This window comes from Aspergillus tubingensis (genome assembly GCF_013340325.1).
Source record: "Aspergillus tubingensis WU-2223L DNA, scaffold_3, whole genome shotgun sequence".
Lineage (NCBI taxonomy): Eukaryota > Fungi > Ascomycota > Eurotiomycetes > Eurotiales > Aspergillaceae > Aspergillus > Aspergillus tubingensis.
The window spans coordinates 960,133-979,266 of record NW_023336277.1 but is presented as its reverse complement, the minus strand read 5'-3'; the positions used below and the strand labels follow the sequence as shown (position 1 = coordinate 979,266).

Here is a 19,134-nt window from a genome sequence, read left to right as displayed (position 1 = left end):
ATTCTAGCTATTAATATTATAACTGATTCTCCAATCACAGCTGTTCATTAATAAACTTAGAAAATAAATAATAATATTTATAATTTTATTATAGTCCTCCAAGCTGCAGTATACCATGGATATATTAAAATTATAAAACTTTTACTTATAAATAATATTAATTTAAATATCTTTAATCTACTATATAGAAATATCTTATTTTTACTTTTTACAGGAATCTATTATATTATAAAGAATATTAAACCTGAGTCACATAAAAAAACAGTAAAAAAAATTTATAATTTATTTATAAGAAATAAGACAGTCCAGATCTATAAAATTCTATAAAAATAAAATATTTAAAATATTATCCCATGGAGCTCTCTAAATTATAATATATTTTATATATATATATATAATATTAAATATTTATTAATCAAGACTGCTAATGCTATAACTTATTTTATTAATAAAAATAATTTATTATTCTCTCCGGAGAAACCTTTTGTAAAGTTATATATAGTTAAAAAATAAAATTTTCTTGATAGAATAATTATTAATATTAAAAATTAATCAAGAAAATCTTTTATATTCTATAAATTAAGAATATTAAAGTCTTCTAATAATAATTTCTTCATATTTTAATATATATTTATAATATTTTTAATTTCTTCTCAGTATCAGATAAAATAGCAGAAAGATATTAAATTTAATTATAAATCTTTTTATTATAGTAATTAAATATAGTCTTTCTTTATTTTTCTATCTTATTCTCTAGCACTAAAATTTATATATATAACTAGTATTTAATATAATATACTTAATCATGCCCAAAAAAAAGAAGACTAAATATCTTGATTATAATATAAAATAATTTTAAAAGAAGACAGATAGATAATCAGCTTAGTACTTAATTAATAATTATAATTAATTTAAATACTAATAATATAAACCTGCTAAATATATGCTAAGTTATATTAATATTTTACTAAAATTTAAAGATATAAATTATCTAAAGAATAAAATATATAAATAATTAATAATACTTTTTTTAAGTATTCTTTATAATAATAATAAAAAATATTCTGGTATTATAAATACTATATTACAGTTTTTAAATTCTAGTTATATCACAGTCCGAGCTCAGAATTTAATTTAAGATTAAATTAAATTTTAAGATTAATACCAGCTTAATTACTATATAAAATATTAAGATAATTATTAGGATATTTCTTGACTTGGTAAATCTATCTAAAATCATATTTATAAATAATCTTATTTATATAGAATTTTACTATTATCCAGCTGTTATTACTAGAAATAAATATCTAGATATTTATTTAAATAAGTAAAGAGATATATAATTAGATTCCTGAGTATTTATAATTATACTATTCTTTATAAGATTAATCTTTATAATATATATATAAGTGTCTGTTTTTGATAAAAATAAAATATAAATTTACTAATTCTAGTATTAGCTAGAATAAGCTTATTTAAATTTATTATTTTTAGCTTTATAAATCTATTAATCTAATTAGATATTATAAGACGGACCTACAGGAAGAATAATTTTAAATTAAAATATATTTTCTATAAATCTAATTATATTATTTTTAAAATAGTTATATCAGGCACTATAAGAACTCTTTAAAAATATTAGATAAATTATATTTTAAACTATTAAAATTATTCAGGTACTTATAAAAATCCTGAGTAAATATTATTTAATATTATTATAAATATAATAGAATATTACAGGCACATAAATTCTAATATAAAAATATTTTTATAAAATAAATTTAATAAAAAATTAGATATACAGAATACTGTTTATAAAGAATCCAACACTGAATATCATCTTAAAAATAAGATTTATATATAAATAATTATTATTATATACTATTATCTACAGCAAGGAGATAAAGTAACTTATATTTTAATAATAAAATATATTAATTAAATTAAAAAGATCTAATTTCTTCTTAATATAAAGTTTTTATAAAATATTAATAAGAAAGTTCTTCAGTACCAGTTTAAAAATATATAAGAATATTAAAAAAAATAGTTTATATATAATATTACAGAATAAGTTAAATAAAAAAAATATTATAAATTTATAAATATAAATTTATCTTATATTTCAAGATAAGGAGTTACTCTGAAAACAGAAATTCAGATATATATTAGTCTTATTATTTTTTTATTATCTACAGGCCGAGCCAGTAGTTAAATATAAAAATATTATAATATATATAGACTGGTCTTCTTGATAACATCTATTTTAAGCTAATTATAGAAATAAAGAATTATATCTAGTAAAACTAGTTTTATAATATCTAATTCTTATTACTGAGATATGGCTTTGATTATTAATTATAATAATAATACTTAATTATTTCTATTTAGATACCAGTTAAATAATAAGAATTAATTAATAAAAATCTATAATTTTTTTTCCAGTATTCAGAGACCTGTAGAGTAGCTAAATCAGGAATTTATAAATAATATATATTTTATAATATATAAGAGATAGAGTCTATCAGACTTTATCTATATTCTTTTATTAATATATTTTTTTACTTCTATATAATAATACAACTTAAAAAAAATTTCTAGTACTTTATTTTTCTTTAAGAAATTATTATAATAACTAGTAATAAGCAGCCTCGTGTTATATTATAAAAATAAAAGAATTTATTTAATAATTAACTAATCTACTGCTATTACTAAAATAGATAAAGATTAAAACTAATCTAATTTTTTAAAATAATAATAATAGAAATATAGCTTTATAATATTAGAAAATTAATATATTTTTAATTATCCAGTTACTACTGTAAGTATTATAATACTATATTAAAATTCCTGGGCCACGTAACTGTAAATATCTAGATTATTTTAAAAATATATTATATATAATAATTATAAGCAAGAAGAAACTAGATATATATTTATTTTAAAAGCTTAAATTTTATAAAAATCTATAGCTTCTATCCACTGGCAATTTATTAGATATAATAATAAATAAAAATATTAAATCTTATTTATATTTAACTCAGGTAAATTTTATATAATATCTTAGATTTTTTTAATTATATAGAAAACTCATAACAGTATAAACTGGATTAAATTTCCAGATAAAAAATATTAATATAATTATAAAATACAGAATACAGGATATTATTATTAATAATATATATAAAATAATATATCTGTTATACCTGTTATTCTTATTATACTGTTATCTTATATATATCTACTAATCTAAATCCTGGATTATATTAATTATTATAAAATATTATTATTCAAGAACAGGGCTTGACATATAATAGATAACTAGATAATTTTTAATTTTTTTATAAATTTAAGTCTTATATTTTCTTCTTAAAAGAACTGCTTTAGATACTGGATAACTAATTATATAAATATTATTATTTTCTTATTCTATTTTAATACTTATATATAATTCCTGTATTACTATATTTATTTAATAATAATTTCTATTAAGATAGTGAGTATCTCTTATATAAATCTCAAGAACTTTAAAAAAATTATATTATTAATTACAGATATTAAGTATCTGTTATTCTATAATTAAATAAATTCTAAAATTTTTATTATTATTATCCCGAACTGCTTACTATTATAATCTTTACTAAAAAATACCCAAAAGATACTAAAAAATTTTAAATATATTTATATAATTTAAAATACAGCTTAATATTCAGAAAGTCCTCTGGAATCTTTATTTTATACTTTATATATAATTTACTTTTTATTTAATATTAATACTGTTAATCTTATAATAAATTAAAATAATATTTATAAACTTTTATTTTTTATTAATTCTAGTCTATTAAAGAATGGGCTTAAATCTTTTATTATTAAAATAAAAATTATAAATAAAATAGTAATCTTTTATTATATAAAGATTAAGATAATTAGATTTCTCAGATCTAGAGACTTTATAAACTTTAATTATAAGTTTAAAAAAATATATATCTAAGATTAAGTTAACAGAAGTACTAATTATTATAAAATTATTAATTACTTTTTAATAAACTCAGACTTATTATTTATTATAAAATAAATAAATATATTAATTTATTATTAGATTTCTCTGTTATCAGCATAGATCAGGTTAATTTATTTAATATAATTTAATTATTATTTTTTTATTTCTTTAAATATATCTTCTATAACACTTCGGGGTAGTCTAAGTTATTATTAAAATATAAAAGTTAAATTATAGCAGCTGACTTAATACTTAAAATTAAAATATATATAATTTATAAATTAATCAGTATATAAAAGATCCTTTTCTAATTCTGGATATTATAGATCTTGAATCTAATATATATATATTATAAAAACAAGATATTTGTACTACTAAAAGTAGAAAATATTATAACTAAGATTAAAAAATAAGAAGAATCTTATTAAAAAGATCTGAAAAGACTAGATTTACTATTTAAAAAATTAATTAATATAATAAAAAAATAGGGGTAAGACTACTGCACAATATAATTATTAAAAAAATAAATTAGAAATCTGGATAATTATTACAGTGAAAATACTATCAGATAATCTTTATTTAAAATTAAATTATAATAATATAAAAAATATATCCCATAAAAGAGCACCAGCTAGATAAGACTTTTTAGAAATTATATTAAAGATTAATTATACTCTATATTATAAATATTTAATAATTTTTTATCTAGTATTATTTATCAGATTTAAACATAATTATTAGTTACAGAAATTAGAGTTTACTTATAATAATATTCTTTTTTTAATATTATTATACTACAAGAACTTAAATTAAGCTACTAATTTTATTTTCAGTCTTTATTAATTAACTTAGCTTAATATTACACTCTCTATAAAACATATAATTTCCTTAGAATTAATATATTAAAAAATTAGATTATTAATTATATTTTTATTAATCTTCAAGTCTGTAAAATAAATTATAAACTTAAATATAAGTATTATTATATTAATAAAAATAATAAGACCTTAGTATAAGACACAGTATTTTAACTTCTATTTCTAATATTTAAAGTTAAATTTAAGAATAAAATAAATGACAGTATAAAAATTTATAATATAATACTATTTATTATATTCTATCCAGATATATTTAAATATCATATTAGAATAATACTGCGTGCGGCTTATGAGTAACTATTTATAATATTTTATTCTAGTAATAGTAATTATAATAAAAATATAATTAATTTAATCTTTATCAAGTTTCTTAATATTTTAATCTTTATAATTTCTGAGATTTATAACTAGTAGTACATGTATAAAAGACAATTCAAATTAAATTAGAATTTAGTAAAAGATTTTATTAATAGAATAAATAAACTATTCAAGTATTGATACTCAGCTTGTTAAGATTATAATAAAATATAATAAACTTTTAAAGATTTAGAAAAATTATATTATTATATAAGAAATATCTGAATTAATTATAAAAATCAAAAAAAATTCTAATTATCTGATATCTGGTTTTATATACTAGTAAATACCAGACTTAGTCTTAAAAATTAAAATCTATAAATTATTTTATTAATAAAGATAGTTGTTCTTTAATAAGCCAGTATAAGAGTAAAATATTTATAAAATTTCTTAAATATAGATTAAATATATAGAGCACAGATATAAGAAAATAAATAATTTTATAACTTTATATTCTTACAGTTTCTATAACATGAATAATCCTGTGAATATAATATATTTTATACTGATAATTATATACTATATCTCTATTTTACTGAAGATTAATCTATCATCAGCTCTGGATCAGTGGGTGCTAGAATTATTAAAATAAAAAAATAAAATAAATCAGAATAATTCTAAATATTATATTATTTTAATTAATAACATAAAATCTTAAAATACAAAATTATTCTAAAAATATTACTTTTTAATTTTAATTTTTTTCATGAATTATCTTACCTGATTTTCTCAGTTAATCTAAGCTACTTATTATCTTATATAATAATAAATATTTACTATAATTTAATTAATATAAATTTATAATATAATTATTAATATTTACTAGCAGTTACACTAACTCTAAGCTCACTGAATATAGTACTATATATAATATTAATTAATTCTAAGAAAAATATACTTATTATATAATTTATCTACTAAGAATTAAAAATATACTCTGATATTAGGATATATCTGATATAATTTTATCTAGAAATCTATAATTATAGTATATTTCCAGATCTGTCTTATCTATAATTAGATTATTTTTTATTATAAATACTCTCTCGAGACTTTCCTGAGTTTAATATTAAATATATTATAGAATACTAATACTGCTGAAATCTTATTTTTTATAAAATTTTAAGATTACTGGACAGCAGTTAGCTGTTTATCTAAAATCAAGATATTTATTATAAAAATAAGAAATTTAAATAGAAGAGAGTATGAAAGACTATATAAAACTAGAGAAATCTTATATAATTTCTAATAAAAAATAAATATAGTAATTTAAAATTTTAGAAAAAAAAAATAATAAAAACTGATACTATTAAAATTAATATATATAATTTTAAGAATCTTTCAAAAGCTATATCAATTGGTGAAAAGAGAAGAAAAAAATAAAAAATCTTATATTAAAATTATAATATATAACTAATTATCTGAAGCCCAGAGACGAGGAAAGTTTTTATATTATAATTAATTTAATAAATAAATATATTAATACTTTATAAATTATATCTGATATTTATATAAATATTTTATTAGTTAATTAATATTATTAAATTTCATTATTATTATACAGAGCCTCTATTATAATTATTTCAAGATTAAAAGCCTGTATAATATATCAGTATAAATATATATTATAATATACAGAGACTTTAAAATTATAAATATTAATAAATAAAACATAATTTTAATAAGAAATAAGTATTTAATTTATTTTATAATTCTAGCTAAAGATGCTCACTGACCCTGCCTTAAAAAAATATATTATAAATAATTTCTAAGTTCTTTTAAAAATTATAAAATAATATTTTAATATTATAATCTTCTTATATTTAGCTAACACAAAATCATTAACTTAATTTTTTTATATAATAAAAGTAAGTCTCTTCCAATAAATCAGAAATAATTATTAATTATATAATATTAATATAATTTATATTATTTACTTTAATTAACTAACTGAATTCTCTGGCAAGGAGGTTTCTGGATAACTAAAAAATTAAATAAAATTATAATATTAACCAGATTATTATAATAAAATAAAATAATTAAATAATATCTATTTTACAGTTAATTAGAAAATAATTTTAAATCTAATAATATAGCAGGGGACATATCCTGAGATTAATAATAAAATATATTATATAATATATTTCTGCTATTAGTACTTAGTATTTATAAATAAATTAGGAAATTATATATTAATATATTATTTATAATCTTATAATTTTATTAATAACAAGAACCAGACTCTAAGAGTATTCTACTAGAAGAAAAATATACTATAAATAAAAATTAATTAATTATATTTACTAAAAAAATCCTTTTAAAAATTATTAATTTAAAAATAAGTAGTCTAGTATTTTCCTATAAATATTTAATAATTCTAACAGTTAAATTAAAAATAAAAATTAAAAGAAATTATAAACTTATTTCTATAATACTAGACCTAAAATAATAGTATCTAAACAGAATAAATAACTATAATTAAACTGAGTTTTAAAAATATTATCAAATATATAAGAAAGAAGTTATTAAAAAATATACTTATAATTTTATATAATTATTAAAAAGCCATGAAGACAGACCCGAGTAATAATTTCTATTTAAATATAATATAATCTAATAAATCTAAAAAAAATAATATTAATCTACAACAGGAAGCCAGCTGATAAATACTAAATTTAAATAATATAATTATTAAAAACAGCAGCACCCGGATAAATATAAATTATCTGACTAAGTATATAAAATAATATTATAATATTTCTAGTATTTAATATTAAGTTACTATATCTTTTATATTTAGCTAGATATATTTATTAAAATACTATAATATTCTTTATATAATACTATACTATAATTATACTTATTCTTACTTTCACCAGAACTTCCTGTATAGTATATTATATAAGAATATTCTCTTATTTTTACTAACAGATTCCCAGAAATTTAATCTAACTTCTAGCTTTCTCTTTATTACATTATATATTAAGATATCTACTAAAATAAATTTAATCATATACCTAGCACCCAGACTGCCCAGACTAATCATATATAATCCTCTTTTTTTTACTTTATAAAAGTATCTAGATAATAATAATTCAATATATTCTTTTACAGTAATTTATATTTATTTTTAATTATTTTATTACTTTATCTTACTAGTAATCTTGCACCTCAATATTATATTATATTTTAACTCAGTAATTTAATATATTAATATAAATAATTAAAAATTAGAATCTTAGAATATTTTTTTTAGAGATTTCTGAAACTATATCAGTTCTATATATTAAGCTTAAATATTATATCTTTATATTATATTATAATTAGTAAATACTACTTTTTATACCATACCTCATTTCCATGGTATTTTTATATATTCTTTATTTTAATTTTATAAAGTCTCCTTTACTGACAGATTCTGTTAAATAAAAATAATATTTATATAAGACTTATATTTTTTTATAGCAAAGACTATTATTTCAGTTTTTTAGAAATAATATTATAATATATTAAAATATCTCATGAATTATGCTACAAGAAGTATACTTATAATTTTTAAAAATAATAATAAGATTTAATATAATCCAAGTAAAAATATATACCAGATTTTTTAATAATAATTATTATTTTTAATCTTTTATCTTATTTATAACTGCCGGAACTAACAGCTTTATAATACTATTAACTTTTATTACAGAAAAAAGAACTTTATTTTCTTCTAAAATAATTTATAATTTTTTAATATAATAATAAACTAATCTTTTATCTTTATAAATCTTTCTTTTATTCTTAGATAACTTAAATCAAGATTAAAAAGACTAGCTATATCTATACTTATATAAAATTTATTAAATTCAGGATAATAATAATCTTGTTTTCTATATTTTAAATATACTAAAAAAAAATAAAATATAAAAGTATTATTATAATTCTCCAGTAATATTTTAAAATAATTATATACTAGTATTTTTCCCCGAGAGCAGGTATGTAGACTTAAAAAATCAGACTAATTATTTAAACTATACTAAAAGATAGATTATAATATATAATTATATAAAAAGTAAATACAGATAATAAGCATAGCAGTAAAAACTAGTAAAATATATTATAAATAATATTCTATAAACTCTGTTAAATAAGATACTATAAAATTTAATATTTTTTTTAAAAAGTTAATTAGATATCTGATATATCTATATTTACAGAAATATATTCTATAAATATATTTATATAAATTAATTAATAATATAAAATCTTCTTCTAATTCATTAGACTTTGTCTGAAAATCTATATTATTAAAATTATTATTATCTAAGTTAGATTCTACTAAATTTACTTATATTAAAGAACAGTAACATTAAAAAAATACTACTATTTTAATAATTATTTTTCTGGATCAGCCTGAGATTTCAATACTTTTTATTTAATTCTCTAGAAAATATATATTAATCTTTAATTATTCAGATATTAAACACATATCAAAGTACTCTAATATTAATAATATATATTTTATATTTTAATTATTTAAATAACAAGGAGAGTTTGTCAGATCTATATTATAAAATTAATTATAATCTAAAAGCTTAAATTAATAAATATCTTCAATTTTCTTAGACTAAAATAAAAATAGATTTAATATAAATTATCTTATAATCTTCCAGATTAAATAATCTAAGTTTACTTGGATTTCCAGATTATTAATTATTAAAAATTAAAATTAATAATACAGATTTTGCCTCTACTGCCTTACTTATAAATCTAAAATTAGAATATTTTAAATAAAATATTTATAATTCAATAATTAAAGAACTGGATGTATATTTATTATTATTATTTTTATTATATATAAAAATATATTTACCTTATTCTTCTTATATAGTATTTATCTATTATATATCTATATTTAAATATATAATCTCTGTTTTTTTTAATATAAAAACCAGGAGTATCTTTACATCTAAAAATATATTTTTAAATTTATCTTATAATAAGACAGAACCCTCATTAGCTGGAGATATAGATAAAGATTTTCTGGAAAAAGAATAATTATTATATATTATAATTAATAACTAAAGGATTTTTAAGTTTTTCTTATTATTTTCTATCTCAGAATAAATATTAAAAGATATAAAAATTTCATTCATACATAAAATGAAGATTTTAGGCTAGTAATAATAAATATAATTTATCCCAGCTAAATAAAATAAATCTACAGTTATTAACTGCAGCAGGATGATATAAAGACTAGTAATATATAAATATAATAAAATAATTCTAGTAAAGACACTTAGCCAGATTTAATACTTAATATAATTTATATCAGGAAACATATCCTTCTTTATATAACTAAAATAATATTATCTATAATAAAGAGATAAGCTTCCTGTGTTATCTTATACTTTATTACTTTTATACTATAATAAATTATATTATTATCTATTTTAATATAATATTCTTTATATACTGTATTTTAAGTTTAACTTAGATTTAAAAATAATATAAGTATTTAATATCTTTAAGAATTTTTTATATGCATATGGGGCTGTTGTAAAAATTTTTTATTATATATAATTTATATCAGTTTCTAAAGTCTAGAAGCAGGTAATTTCATATTAACAGAAAAAATAATTAATCTGTAAGAAAATTTAATATAATTAAGTATAATATAATTATAATTTTTTCTAAATATTCTGGAAAATATTCCACCTTGTAAAAGAATTTATTATTTTAACTAAATTATAAATAAGATTTTATTAAATAATAGTAATTTCTATAAAATAAATTTGATATATAATTACTATACCAGACTGTATCTAGTACAGAAAAATTATTAATTTTTTTATTAAAAATAAATTATATATTTAAAAATTTAATATATTTAAAATCTGCAGATCCTCCTTACCAGCCAATACTTTAAATATATATAGCTGGTTATTGAGGTTATTCTTTATTATAATAATAATAAAAAAAATATTTAATTTACTAGAAAACTCTATTATCTAATTATAATTTAATTAATTATTCTAGCCAGAATCAGGATCTTTAAAAGTTTCTAAATCTTAATTTTATCTGTTAGATAAATATTCTAATAATATTATAAATATTTAAATAAATTATCATAAACAGTTTTTATGGCTGATAAACTTATATAATATATAGAAAATTAATAATTCTAGACCAGATCAGCGGCGGGAAGTAATACTACTAAATAAATAAAAAAAAGAATAATAATAGTAAGTTTTTTTATTATAATAACAGCTAGAGTACTCTACCACTTTTGGAAGCATAGTTACCCTGTTAGACTAAAACTACCCACCAAGGAGACCATGGTCAGCTTAATAAGACAGAGCCTATATCCTACCAGAAAGAAAAGCTGCAAAAGCAGCCAGGCTGCACCGGAGGAGTTTTTATATAATAAATTTTATTATTAAATTAATATAAAGTACCTCCCCGACCCTTTTAAATATAAAATATAATTAATATTTTATTTTCTAAAAGAAGTAGTTCCAAACTCTAAAGTATTAATTAAAATTAAATTTTTTATTCTATTAAATAATATAATTAATTAAAGTAGAGGTTTACAAGACGCTATAATTATTAATAAATTAAATATAAGAATTCTAAAATAATATAAAAATAATTTAATTTTATTTGAATAATAATTCTCTAATACAGGATCTAATTAGATAATATCTATAATTTTAATAAAATAAAATTTATAATAAATATTATTAAAACTTTATAAATTATTATTAAATATAAAATTAAAAGTAAGCTATTACTCATATAATCAGAAAATCAGAAATAAATAATTTTAATTAAATATATCTAAATCTTTAGATCAGCTTTATTTCTAATTCTAATTTTTAAAAATAAAATATATTTATAAATATAATTTTAAAATACCAATCTACCTGCAGATTAAAAATTAAAATTAATAATAATAATTAAACTACTAATTTTATTAATTTATAATAATTTAAAATATATTTTATTTTATTAATTGTATCCTCTGCTAGTTAATTTTAATTATTTATTTTAAATAATTATAGAAATTATCCAACTCCTGAATTTAATAATTTTTATATATAAAATAATATTATACTTATTTATATATTTCTGTATTTATTTTATTTAATTAATTTTTTAATATCAGCTGTTTTAGTCCCTTTAAATATATATAATTATCTAATTAAAAATAAAATATATTTTAGATTTAATTATATTAACAAGCTGGACTTTCTCGAATATTATTTTTAAATATAATCTAATATTTAAAATAAGTATAATATAATCAGTAATTTTAAAGTTATTAGTTTTATTTTTTTAGATCCTGACTAAGTACTTGAAGAGCTGGAAATTTAATTATAAATATTAATTATTTTAACTAGCTAGATAACTGGTTCAGTATTCTAAACTTTTTATAATATATAATAACTTTAAAAGTATAAATCTATATTTATAGAGATTTTTAATAAATATACTAGAAATCTATCTTTATCTATAAAAATATTTATAAATTAAATTATCAAAGACTGCAAGTTAGTAATAAATAATATAGTAATTTTAATAAAGAAGAACCGGGATCTATATATTATATATAAAAAATAATTTTAAAAGAAAAAACAATCAAAGCAGTAGATAATTTTTAAAAAATATATTTTAATCCAGAAAGCAAGAATTAAATTATAATAATTAAAAAAGATCTAGATAAAGAAAATAATATTTTAATTATTTACTCAGATATCTTTCTACTACAGTAAATATTATATAATTAATTACAGAAGAAATCAGTATTCAAACCTCCGTAATAAGTAATAATATATAGACTTTACTAATAATAATGTTGTTTGAATAGCTTTATTCTTACTTGCGTTAGGTATGTAGTAGGTGGGTATATAGTAGATAAGTGTATAGTAGATAGATATGTAGTAGATAGATAGCTGGTGCGGGCGGGTGGCCGGCGCGGCCGGGAGTTACATTACATTTTCTCTGAGGATTATAGTGACCCCGTGATATCCTTCTCTGAATTCGCTGCCTAAACAAGACATGTGATGCCTTAGGCAGAAATTACTCATGCTTTCCGATATCATGGGTTTTTACTCTGGTCTTATTACTTCCGTGCGGCATAGGTAGTCGGCTGTTGCAGAAAATAAATGAATGTTCGGGCTCTCCTCCTGGCCTCTTCTCTAGCAGAGCACCGCGACCTCTAAACCTATGAAACATCCGTAAGCATAGCTTAAAAATAAGTTTATATCCGTACCAGTCTTATCTCGCAAATGGACCCACTCGGGGGTTCGAAGACGGAAATCCGGATCAATCGAAAGATATCTGACCCCATCTCGGCATGCCGACCGGAATTTGCACAGCATGCACTCGTTCCGGGCCTTGAATTCGGCAAGCAACGACTCTAACAATTCATGTGTACATAAGCCCACGGCTACCGAACATGTAGACCATCAGAAAAGATTGTTCGTAACACCATGGCAGACACACAGCAAATCACCGGACGCGCCCTAGTCTCTCACGGCCCCTACCATGCCGGCGGTTGGAAGCTTCAGAACGTTTCCCTACGACCCCTGCGAGAGAACGAACTGCTTGTTGAAGTTGTTGCCTCAGGTGTCTGCCAGACTGATCTGCATTTTGCTGGTTTGGAGAGTGGCCATGGTGTACATTATCCGCGAGTGATGGGTCACGAAGGTAATTACTCACTTCCTTTAAGCTAATAGGTTTCCAAAAGAACCTGACAATCTGATGAATCACCGCTCTATAGGTGCCGGATATGTTCGTCAGGTCGGGCCCAAAGTCACCGCAGCCCGAGTCGGCGACCCAGTGCTCTTATCATTCTCCGCATGTCAGACCTGCCAATGCTGTCGTCGAGGTCATCCTGCACACTGTCAGAATTTCGATCCTATTAATTTCGAGTCCACTCAAGCAAACCGCGTCTTCTGGGACGCTGATGCGGACTTGTCAACAGTCTCTACGGAGCCGAACATCTTCGGACAGTTCTTCGGCCAATCGAGCTTTGCTAGCTGTACACTAGTGCAGGAAGAATCGGTGGTGAATGTCTCCGGGCTGGTGGAGGGAAGGGAGGACCTTCAGCTGCTGGCACCATTGGGATGTGGCGTCCAGACAGGTGCAGGTGCGGTCATCAAGGCAGCAAACGCACAGCCCGGGGATACTGTAGCTGTTCTCGGGTTGGGAGGTGTTGGGTTGAGTGCGGTGATGGGAGCGCGTATCGCTGGTTGCAGGACAATCATCGGTGTGGCGCGAAATCAGGCCCGTCTTGAGTTGGCGCTGGCACTTGGGGCAACGCATGTTGTTCGAATCGATCCGAATGCTGATGAACATCATGTAACAGAGGCGGTTCGTGCCCTTACTGATGGTCTAGGTGCAGACGTGACGTTGGAGACTACAGGGGTGCCGAAATTGATCGCCGAGGGCATTCGCATGACAGCTAACAAGGGGAGGGTTGTTCAGCTTGGAACAGCACCAGAAAACGCGGTGCTTAGTCTTCCAGTTCATGAGTTCATGGTCGCTGGAAAGCAATATATTGGGGTAGTGGAGGGAGACGTAATTCCTCGAGAGTTTGTGCCTAAGATGATTGAGTGGGTCAAGACGAGACTACTACCATTGCATGAGATGGTGGGCTTTTATCAAGCACAGGACTACAGGACAGCGATAAGCGACATGAAGAGTGGGAAGACCATCAAACCGGTTCTTTTATGGTAAATATATTGTTTGGCCTTCCTGTCCACTGTGTGCTTGCTAGCTTCCTTAATCCCAATCTATCTCATGGCAGACGAAATATACATCTGATACTTCATAGGTTTCCAGTATCAGCAGCCACGAAATATTTATCTACTATAGAATGCACTATTGTAGCACTGCATCTCGCATCTTTGTTAAATATGAAACATGTAGCGGTGAACTCCAATAGGTCCTCTTACTCGCTCTGATACGGAAGATGGAGATTCAAATGCCTCCTGACGATCCATTTTAGTTGTTTTTAGTGTCCGCCCGCTTTAATGATTAGTCTGGTTGAAATATGTTAAATAAAGAGAGACTAAAGAAATGTTGGTCACTGCCAATTGAAGCAGGGGTGACGTGAAAGCGAGATAGAAGTGAGCGAGATGTGAATAGCCATACAGTGGTACGGTCATTTCTTATATGTCATTATAACGAGGTTTAAACGATGGCATGATCAAGTAGCAACCTAGCCTACTTTAACTACCAAAGGCTTCCCCCCTATTATTTCTCCACAGAAAGCTGTGCCGAGCATGTACACGGTGTTGGTATCTCAGCTTGGTTTAGCCGACAGACATGGCCCACCGACCGCGAAGACGAAGCCGCGGGTTTAACATCGATCCAATCATAAAGACTACTATCAATTCAGAATCCCTCCTTATATAGTCAACAGATACAAGAACCTGGATCAGATAACTGATGAAGCTGGAGCTAACCAGGGCTAAATGGACGATGATCAGGGTCTCCTATCCTTCCGTATCCTATCTATCAGTTCACATCCCGGTCGTTGACTCGCTTAGACCCTTGAAACACTCCGTCTGTTCGACCCACTCCTAGGAGATCCGAAGACGGCTGCACAGCCAGTATAAGGGCCCATAACGCGCGGGAAGGATGCTTAGATACGTAATCAGGCCGCCGATCTTTCCCCGTAATCCTCAGTCTATCTGCGTGACAGATTCTCCTTTGCGAGCGGAATCTAAAGCTTAACGGGGAGTGGACCTCAATCAGGAGTGACTACTAGTATTCCGATATAATATAACTGGAAGCTCAGTCCCCAACAGAAGAAGTTGAACTCAATTTTTGCCTGTTTCCGACTTGTTTACCAAGTACACTCACGTGCCCCAGGAACACCTTTCTGAATTCCCATTTAGCATCATGAAATGGTCTACTATACTCTCCGGTGCAGCTACAGCGTTCGCATGTGGTAGCGCAGCAGTTACACCCATCACCAATCGAACCAACACTGGAGTGGAATATGTGTCGGGCAACTATGTCCCCTTTCAGCCCGGCTTCCTAGGTATTCTTCATAGACCCTTTAACGGAGCAAGTCCGTCAACTAACCCACACTCACCCCTAATAGGTGGACAATGGGAGCTTTTCTACAGTTCGAACAACGTTACTCTTCGCGGTACCGGCTACTTGCGCCTTCGGTGGGAGATTGAGTACTGGAAGTGAGTTCAACAACTGGCAATACCTCCTAACTGTCAATTACACTATACTAAGCTCGGCTCTTCGCTTTTTAGACACTCCGGTTCAGCAGCCGACATCATCATGAAACCCAACGGAACTTGGCTCCCTGTTGCCGGCGGCGGCGGATACCAGATGGGCGATAACTCTCCTGCCCCTTACTGCAACGACCCCAGTGGTAACTGCTTCAATGGCACGGGTGGCGATACCGATGGATATGTGTGGTTCACGAATGGCCACAACCCCTGGCATAATGAGTACTATTGGCTGGATGGTGAAGTGTATCTTCAGACGCAGGAGGGTCCTGGTGATTATAATGTTGGTGTTAGTCCTATCAGTAAGTCAATCAGTTCATTCCACAGTATATTTAGAGGGAGGCTAGACGAGATTCTGATCACTCATCAATATCACAGCGATCGACGATATCTTGAGCGACATCAACACCAATATCAGCGCTGCTTACCACTATGGTGTCTCCTTTGATCCCAAGGAGGGGGCGTGCCCGTGCTCGATCAGCCCCGTCTCATCAACAGCAGTTGTTGCATCTACCTCTGCGACTCCATATGTCGCTTAGTTTCATTGACACCTGCGTCTGCAGTCCGTCCTTTCACCACCGGGTGGGCTAGTCCCTTCGCATCGGCAAATGATACAATATCTTTCCCTCTTCTTTCTACGCCTTCATTAGTATTAGCACTTCAAGCATGCGTGGACAAAACACTCGTAGCATTGACACCTCTAGTCAATATTATAGTATATTAAATTATTCTTAACCCCTCTCCCCCTTCAAATCTAAACCCTTCTACCACTTTACCCACCATCAATATTTCATAAGAAATCCGACATGCTGTTGAATCAAGTCCAGTCCTGCTCGACTAAAACCCCCAAACGCCTCGCTGAAAGGCAGCATAAGTTGTTGAAAACGCTAAAATTATATTATACAAGTTAGTTAAATCAAGCCGTCTGCGGCTCGGCCTCGCCATCATCGACAGTCTTGGCGGTATCCTCCGCGCGAACCTCCACTTCATGGGTATGCTCGAGCTCGGAGATGATGATCCAGGTGGGGATCACGCAGAGCAAGGTGATGCCGAAGTTGAGACCGATGCTGACGAAGTGGTTGGCGTTGCCTTCGGATTGCATACTAGATGGGGGTTCGTTAGTTAGTTGGTTATAATTCTCGTAGATACGGGAAAGGTATGGGACTCACGCCCAGGCAACAGTCTGTCCCAGAGCCTCGAACCCACGGAGGATACCGCAGTGGTGAGACAGGGACGAAAGGTCGGTGGTGTATTGCCCGACAAGCCAATAGAGAAACTGTTGGAAAGCCTGTCCACCGAAGGACCAGAAGAAAACAAGAGCGTATGTCTTGCCGAACCCGCCCTTGAACCAGTCAAAGACTGGGTCAGTGTATTCGTAGTAGAACTGGTACTGCAGGATGGTGGCCCAGATCCAGGTGCCTACGAGCACGAAAATGAGTGAGGCGAACGCTATGCGGGCCCGCGTCTTGATGTGGATAGACTGCTTGTCCAGCAAGGTGGCAATCAGGAAGGAAGACGTGATGCCGGCGAAGTTGGTGAAGAATGAGGAGAAAGCCCGGGAGCGAACAGTAAAGTAGTCAGTCAGCCAGGTGCTCTGGAAGCCGTTGTAGAAGTAGCTGATGAAGAAGGCCGGCATCAGCATGGCAATACGGCGAGTAAAGAGCAGCGAGATGACGGCTCTGAATTCGGCCATCCACGTGGCTTGCGTATGGACCACGACTAAGGTTCTGTCTTTGCGTTGAACCTTCTCCGCTGGGCTTAGGCACAGACCGATAGGAAGTCCGAGGCACATGAGCACGATGAAGACGATGTACGTGCTTGCACTGACGGTTCCCTTGCCAGAGTTTTGAGCATTAAGGCCCAGTTCGATTGCACCACCGACGATAGGGCCTGCAGCTTTGGCGGTTTGCCAAATCGCTAGAGAAGCTGTCAGATGCGCATGACCAGGACCAAATTCAGAAATTCAGTTACTCACCTAGGTAAAATGCTCTGTCCTTGGGACTAGGGTACCCGATAATGATGGCCGCTTCGGCAGCCCAGAAGAAACCAGCCGAGATACCACACAAAGCACTTCCAAATAGCAGAAACCAAGTCGTCGGCGAATAATTGTTCGTATACAGACCGGCACCGTAGATAGGGTAACCGATGGCGCCCAGCGCCAGGCCATAGCGAAGCCCGATACGGTTGTTGATGGCGCCGGCAGCGATACAAACCACGGCGAACAGTCCATACAGCAGGGCATTCGCAGCTGAGACAGCATACGGCTCCGCGGCACCTCCAGCTCCCAAGTTGTTCAAGGCATCCCACATGCCCGGAGCAGTAAAGGAAACACCACTGGCAATGGCGATCTGGAAGGGGATCGACCGGACCACCGACAGGAAGCGGTTAGTCGGCTGGGGTGAGGCCATGGTGATGGAACCTTTAGAAGGGCACTCGCCACGTGGTTGATCTGATCTGATAACTGAGAAGAAGGAAGTCTCGATATTTGGGCAAAATTTGGGGTTGGGGATGAACGAGGAGAATTCGTATTGTGGGTGGGGCTGTGGATATTGCGTGATTGGAGTCAATGCCAAGTCATGACAAATGGAAATAGGAATATGGCGACATCGTGTCGGTATTCTCAACCTGTTGCTCGAAATCGAAGTTATGCTTG

General features: G+C 26.7%; 3 protein-coding genes across 3 annotated transcripts; 2 read left to right on the top strand and 1 right to left on the bottom strand.

The window, feature by feature from the left end:
- Positions 1-13,715: 13,715 nt before the first annotated feature.
- AtWU_01539 (NAD(P)-dependent alcohol dehydrogenase) lies at positions 13,716-14,964 on the top strand (the record flags this gene model as incomplete). Its single annotated transcript, XM_035496653.1, has 2 exons — positions 13,716-13,932; positions 14,006-14,964. The coding sequence occupies 2 exons, from the start codon at positions 13,716-13,718 to the stop codon at positions 14,962-14,964; spliced, it is 1,176 nt and encodes a 391-aa protein (XP_035352546.1).
- A 1,170-nt stretch (positions 14,965-16,134) lies between these two features.
- On the top strand, positions 16,135-17,020 carry AtWU_01538 (sigma-70 family RNA polymerase sigma factor; the record flags this gene model as incomplete). Its single annotated transcript, XM_035496652.1, has 4 exons — positions 16,135-16,276; positions 16,340-16,430; positions 16,503-16,783; positions 16,860-17,020. 4 exons carry the CDS (start codon positions 16,135-16,137, stop codon positions 17,018-17,020), a joined length of 675 nt encoding a protein of 224 aa, XP_035352545.1.
- Positions 17,021-17,397: 377 nt separating this feature from the next.
- Positions 17,398-18,889, bottom strand: AtWU_01537 (MFS general substrate transporter; the record flags this gene model as incomplete). Its single annotated transcript, XM_035496651.1, has 3 exons — positions 17,398-17,584; positions 17,651-18,398; positions 18,457-18,889. 3 exons carry the CDS (start codon positions 18,887-18,889, stop codon positions 17,398-17,400), a joined length of 1,368 nt encoding a protein of 455 aa, XP_035352544.1.
- Between the last annotated feature and the right edge of the window lie 245 nt (positions 18,890-19,134).